General features: G+C 53.4%; 1 protein-coding gene across 1 annotated transcript; it reads right to left on the bottom strand.

Annotated features, from left to right (window-relative positions):
• Positions 1 to 2,498: 2,498 nt before the first annotated feature.
• ACTA1 (actin alpha 1, skeletal muscle) lies at positions 2,499 to 5,622 on the bottom strand. Its single transcript, XM_084756640.1, has 7 exons — positions 5,467 to 5,622; positions 4,355 to 4,495; positions 3,931 to 4,255; positions 3,590 to 3,751; positions 3,300 to 3,491; positions 2,981 to 3,162; positions 2,499 to 2,895 (listed from the first exon to the last, which is right to left on the bottom strand). The coding sequence occupies exons 2-7, from the start codon at positions 4,481 to 4,483 to the stop codon at positions 2,752 to 2,754; spliced, it is 1,134 nt and encodes a 377-aa protein (XP_084612766.1). The 5' UTR covers positions 4,484 to 4,495; positions 5,467 to 5,622; the 3' UTR covers positions 2,499 to 2,751.
• Positions 5,623 to 6,788: the final 1,166 nt, after the last annotated feature.

Below are 6,788 nucleotides of genomic sequence, written 5' to 3'. Positions count from 1 at the left end.
GTTTCCTAATGGTGCTGTTGTTTCTTCCCACTGCTAAGCTAGAGCTCCAAGGGGATCGACCAGTCATCCGACTGCACACTGGCATGCACAGCTTGCAGTGTATTTCTTTTCTGTGTGTGTGCATGTGCCTGTGTGGTGTGACAGAGTTTGTGCTGTGTTGATACAGGGTCTCATGTCGATGAGGCTGACCCAGTACTTACTGCATAGCCTAGGATGGCTGTGAAGCCTGCTGCCTTTATCTCTCTAGTGTTGGGATTAGTGGCATGTGCCACCATACCCAGTGTGTGTGTGTGTGTGTGTGTGTGTGTCTGTCTGTCTGCTCTGTGTGCGTGTTGCTTCCATGCTGGTAGCAATTTTTTTTTGTCTAATCTTTATTCCCTAGAAGTAGGAACTGCCATGTGTGCTGATTCTCTAAGCAGCTTTTCCACAGCAACAGCGGGCCTCAGGTAACGGTGAACACCGTTGATTCCTCATGTTGTATGAACGTTTGTCTGTTCTGAGTTTTTATTTTGTTCCTTACAGACTCATCATTTACAGTAAAATTTCAGACCTCATTTATAACACAATTTGTCAGATATCAGCACCTTTCCCCAAGGGCACAGAAAGATGCAGAACACTAGCAAAATGTATGACACTGGCTGCTTTTCAGAGAAATAACAGGAAAAGAAAGATAACTTTAGACTTGGTACATCTTGAGTGGAATTATGAAGTTCATAACTTTTGTCCCCTTTTCACTGGTAGGCTGGATCTTAGATGCTGCCTAGTGCGCAGGGAAACTATTCGATTCCAGAACATGTCCAACTGGTGCTTAGGGAAAAGATTCGATTCCAGAGCGTGTTCAACTGCCTGCCGGCTTCAGAGTGTCTTGAATTGCTTATGGACCACCACTCCTTACCCTGCTGTGGTCATACTTAAACCTCTGGCTCAAACATTCTCAAGATGGCCGCTAACCTAGAGAGTACCGATGCCTTCCCGGGCTGTTTGCTGTGCAAATTATTCAGGCTGCCGATGATGTTTGCCCAGGGATGTCCAGCACAAAAGACAGGGTTGTGCATCTACAGGCCAGACATGCTCAATTACATTTACCACTACCTGAACCAATCCCTCTGTAAGTCTAGAAACCCAGCCATCTTAAACGTTCCTTCATGCTGGGTAGGGCAAACAGGTGGTTTTCAGTAAGTCTGGCACCACATGTTCATTATAATAAAATCTGAAACTTTATTTAGAGTCAGGTTCTTCTGAACAGTGTCCTGGGGCCTTGGAAATTTCTGGATCTTGTCAATAGGAAAGAAAAGAGGGAATAGACCCTCAGCCTCGGGGCAGACAGCAGCTACATGGTCAAGCTTTCCTGTGGGCATGCTTCTAAGTGAGTTTGCTTCCTTCCTTGAGTTGGCATCTGTTTTATTTGCTCCTGGAAATAGGACTAGGACTAGGAATAGGAAGTTGCTTTTTTTTTTTTTTTTTTTTTTTGAGACAGGGTTTCTCTATGTAGTCTTGGCTATCCAAGACTCACATTGTAAGACCAGGCTGGCCTCGAACTAACAGGGATCCACCTGCCTCTGCCTCCTGAGTGCTGGGATTAAAGGCATGTACTACCATTGCCCGGCTAGGAAGCTACTTTTAACAGGAAGTTGGTCCGGTGATACTAGTGGAATGCCATCAATACAGAGGCTGAGGCAGGAGGATGACTGAAAGTGCAAGGCCAGCCTCTACTACATATGAGAATGTGTCTAAGAAATAGATAAAAGCACGTGTAGTCCTCTTCTGTATAAACTGTCATGGTTTGTAGCTTTAAAACGTTTGCTGGTGGCTTTGATGTAGCTCAGTAGCTGAGTGTTATCCTGACACGCTCAAGGCACTGGGTTGGATTTTTAAAAATGGTGAGTGGTAATCAGTTATTGTGCTTACATTTTCTTCTATGAGCCTGGCTGCCAGCCTTGGACTTTGCTAGCCACCTTCAGTGGCGCCTCCTTTCTGGATACTCCAGATCCTTTCTCTGGCAGCTTCTCCACAGCCCTACAGGAAGAGCACGTCTCTGTGCCACCATCATTTGATGGGAAGGAAGCAAGGGATTTCCCAGTCTGGAAGAGACAGCAACTGCTAAAAGTTCCCATTACTCGCACAATACAAGTCTTTGGTTAGACTTGAGGAGCCAATTTCCAGTCCCGGCCGGAGGTATATCTGAGAAGTGCTTCAGGCAGCACCACGGCCAGCGCCTACTGACTCCCAGCCAATAGCGGGACGCCTCTCAAGCCCAGCGGGGAAAGTGAGAAGATGCCTGGCCAGCCAGCTAGGGACCAGGCAAGCCGCTTGGGCCCCTTATAGGGAACCTAGCCATGATCCAGAAGGAAAAGCCATAGGGTTGGGTGAGGAGACCTAAATTCATGACTTTGTTTCCTAAAGAGCTCACGCAATTGGAACTCTGTGAAGAGTGACCCGAGGGGGTGGGTCCTTCTCCTGCCCACCCCCAACCCCTAGTAAATAAAGACACCACACACTTTATTGCAGCAGAACAGAATGGCTGGCTTTAATGCTTCAAGTTTTCCATTTCCTTCCACAGGGCTTTGTTTGAAAAATAACAAAATGAGGTAAAACGAGTCAACCTATGTACACGTCAAAAACAGGTGCCGGCTGCAGCAGCGGCAGCGATGGAGCCCTGGCGAAGAATGGGGCCACCCTGCAACCGCAGCACGATTGTCGTCCTGAGGAGAGAGAGAGCGCGCGTGCGCGCATACGCAGATGCGGGTGCGCCTAGAAGCATTTGCGGTGCACAATGGAGGGGCCAGCCTCGTCGTACTCCTGCTTGGTGATCCACATCTGCTGGAAAGTGGACAGCGAGGCCAGGATGGAGCCACCGATCCACACTGAGTACTTGCGCTCAGGGGGGGCGATGATCTGCAAGACAAGAGAACGTCAGGTGCCTGCGTGTCCCCCCTCCCCCTGCGCCCGGGTCTCCGCCCACACCAGACGCTTCTTCCACCTTGATCTTCATGGTGCTGGGAGCCAGGGCTGTGATCTCCTTCTGCATGCGGTCAGCGATACCGGGGTACATGGTGGTGCCCCCTGACATGACGTTGTTGGCGTACAGGTCCTTCCTGATGTCAATGTCGCATTTCATGATGCTGTTGTAGGTGGTCTCATGGATCCCCGCTGATTCCATGCCTGGTGCCAGGAGGAGAGGCAGTGTGAGCAGCCAGAGCCAGGGGACTAAGGGCATCAGGGAGTGGAGACCCAGTACTCTGAGGTGTGGGGGGAGGGAGACAGATCCCACCACATCTGTGGAGCGGAGGGGGGCTCACCGATAAAAGAAGGCTGGAAGAGCGTCTCCGGGCAGCGGAACCGCTCGTTGCCGATGGTGATGACCTGCCCGTCGGGCAGCTCATAGCTCTTCTCCAGGGAGGAGGAGGAGGCAGCGGTGGCCATCTCATTCTCGAAGTCCAGGGCCACATAGCACAGTTTCTCTTTGATGTCGCGCACAATCTCACGCTCAGCTGTAAGGGCAGAAGCAACAGGGTGGCCTCAGGGCAAGGTCTGGGGCGCATGCTCACCTTCTGCAGGCCCACCCTCAGCGGCCATTGGGAGCACGCACCTGTGGTCACGAAGGAATAGCCACGCTCGGTGAGAATTTTCATCAGGTAGTCAGTGAGGTCGCGTCCGGCCAAGTCCAGACGCATGATGGCGTGTGGCAGGGCATATCCCTCATAGATGGGCACATTGTGGGTGACACCATCCCCAGAATCCAACACGATGCCTGCGCAGAGGAAGGGCAGTGCGTGAGTGGAGGGGAACAGAAGGAACAGCAGAGACAGTGGCACAGGGCTGGGATAGGGCAGGGCTCGTCAGGGATTGGATGGACACCGTCCGGGGTCTGGACTGGAATGTTGGGGCAACACTACCTGGGCCAGAGTGGGGCCACGTGTGGGCACTTACCGGTGGTACGGCCGGAGGCATAGAGGGACAGCACCGCCTGGATGGCCACATACATGGCAGGCACGTTGAAGGTCTCAAACATGATTTGGGTCATCTTCTCCCGGTTAGCTTTGGGGTTCAAAGGGGCCTCAGTGAGCAGGGTAGGGTGCTCCTCAGGGGCCACACGCAGCTCGTTGTAGAAGGTGTGGTGCCAGATCTTCTCCATGTCGTCCCAGTTGGTAATGATGCCGTGTTCAATAGGGTACTTCAGGGTCAGGATACCTCGCTTGCTCTGGGCCTCGTCACCCACGTAGGAGTCCTTCTGACCCATACCCACCATGACACCCTGCAGATGGCGACATCAGACACTTGTTACTACAGCTGGTGGGGGGGGGATATATGGGCTGTACTCAGAGAAACTACCCTACCCTGCCAGCAGCCTGACCTGGTGTCTGGGGCGGCCCACGATGGATGGGAACACAGCCCTGGGGGCGTCATCCCCTGCAAAGCCAGCTTTCACCAGGCCAGAGCCGTTGTCACATACAAGAGCGGTGGTCTCGTCTTCGTCACACATGGTGTCTAGTTTCTGCAAGGACAAGGCCATAGTGGCGTTGAGCATTGTGCATAGGTGCTGGGGGTTAGAGTACGGCTCTGCCCAACCCAGAGACTCCTTTGCCCCAACTCCTTGCATAGGGCCGCAGGATGCTTTCCCAGTGCAAGGCTGTGCTTTTGCTAAGAGAAACAGTCTATGGATCAGACTAAGTCCTCCGACTAGGCATGCAGGGGCCATCCTGAGACCCTCTATCTACCTTCACTGTAGGCCATGCACCCCACAGCTGGCACTAGTGCTATCCTCCTTACTCCCAACCCCATCTATGAAGAAGACATTAAGGCTGCTGCTGCCTGTCTTGTGAGAGGGGCAAGGATGCTGCCCAGGAAAGGGTAACAGTGTCCCAACCTTGGAGCAGTTGCCTATTTGAATACTCATAGCCTTCCAAACTCTGAAGGAACCCTGCCACGTGCCTCCTAATCCAGAGAAGAGTACCCAGGCCTTGCTGCCCTTTAGGAAAGTCTTGGGCTCAGAGGGAGATGCTCCAAGGCTAAACCAATGCTGAACCTCTCCAAATACATTTTCAGGGCAGTCTCCCAGGGGTCGGGTGTAGCTCTATGGGAAAGCCAGCTCACATTTTGCATTACAAGGGCCTAGACTTAATCCCAGTAAAGAAAGGAAAGAGGATGAAAGGAGGGAAGGGGGGAAGATTCAGGACAGAAATCTCAACCAACCAGGAGCTGGTGTGGCTCAGTAGGAGAGCACTGGCTGACCTGGATTTAGTCCCCAAGGAGGGGAGAGCCTAGGGTTGGTAGTGGATAGACTTGGTCCCCCACCTCCACCTCAGACATATCCTAAATGCCCAGTCAGCAGCCCAAGTGGACTGGAAATGAGTTTGGAGAAATTTCCAGAGCCAAGTTTCTTCTTTAAAGTGTCTGCCTCTGGGGCAGAGCACAGCAGATTTCTCTGCTGGATCCTGCAGGTCACCCTCCCCACCTCCACCCTACCTGCTGCTCTGACTCTGGCCTTGGGTGCCGAGCGTGGGAAGTGAGGCTTCACGTCCGTGTAACCGCCTGTGCCCTAGCTCAGGTTTTTATATAGTCCGGGGAGCTCCCTCCACACCTCCCCGAAGGAATGTTGCTGCCCTTCCCAAGCCATATTTGGGTGTCGGGCACTAAAGTCCCTTCCTCCGGCTGGTTCTCAGCCTGGGTCCCCGCCCGGGGCTTCTACACTGACCAAAGAAGGAGAGGACTGGCCCTGGCCCAGGTAGCTAGGACCGGACCGGGCCATACATGGACAGTCTCCCCAGCTGTCTGCCCCTCCCAACTGGCTCCAATGCTTGCTGAAGGGCTGGGCTGGGCCAAAGGTCACTGTTTTGGTGATCACTAGTCTGCAAGTTTTACCTGTTTAAAGGTCTCCCCAGCTCTGCCTACCTGGGCCCATGAGCCGCTGAGAAGGTACCCACTGATTCCTGACCTCCCACACTGCACCCCATTTATGGGTTCTTAACTCAGACTATGAAGTCCTGATGCTTAAGCCCAGGGGAGGGACCTGTGGTCAGGTGGGCTGGGAGGGGGTCATGGGCCCCAGGTAGGGATGGAAAATAAGCCCCATATTTCCGCTCCATTTTCCTTCCCACTTCAAAGCTCCCCAACCCAGAGATCTGACCCACATCCCTCCCCCTCCCCTACACACACACACACACACACACACACACACACACACACACACACACACACACAGAGTCAGTTTAGGGCACGCAGCTGTCACAGGGCGGACAGCTGGCGGAGGGATAGAGGGGGAAGTGGGAGGAGGCATGGAGGGTATGTGGCCCTGGCCCATGGCATGTGAGGCCAGGGCGGTAGAGCTGTCCCTGCATTCTGCGGTGTACTCTTGAAGGGAATGGAGGGGTCTGATGCGGAGGGGGACACTCTAACTTCAGAACTGACTCTCATCTGGATGGCTGGGTTCAACAACCAATACCCCTTCCCCTTTGGTGGCACTGAATGTCCCTCCCCTGGGTCTGAAAGATGGGTCACAGCTGGGACTGTTGGAACCTAGAGGGGCTGGAGCCCAGAGAGGTGGCGGTGGCGGCCCTGCTAAGGAGCGCCAAGACCTTCCGCTGGAGCCCAGGAGCGGCTCCTCCCCGGCAGACTAATCCTTATATTTAGAGGATGATGCCTAGCAGCCCGGCCACTTCCCATCCACCTTGGGGCCCCCACCTACCAGGCCCGAGTGGGTTCTATTTATACCACTGATAGATGGAGATCTGCCTTTGCATTTCTAGAAGGAGCTACTTATGGAAGGGAGGGGGTGAGTAGAGGTCATC

Source organism: Acomys minous (genome assembly GCF_964271855.1).
Source record: "Acomys minous genome assembly, chromosome: 14".
Lineage (NCBI taxonomy): Eukaryota > Metazoa > Chordata > Mammalia > Rodentia > Muridae > Acomys > Acomys minous.
This window is presented reverse-complemented; position numbering and strand designations above follow the sequence as displayed.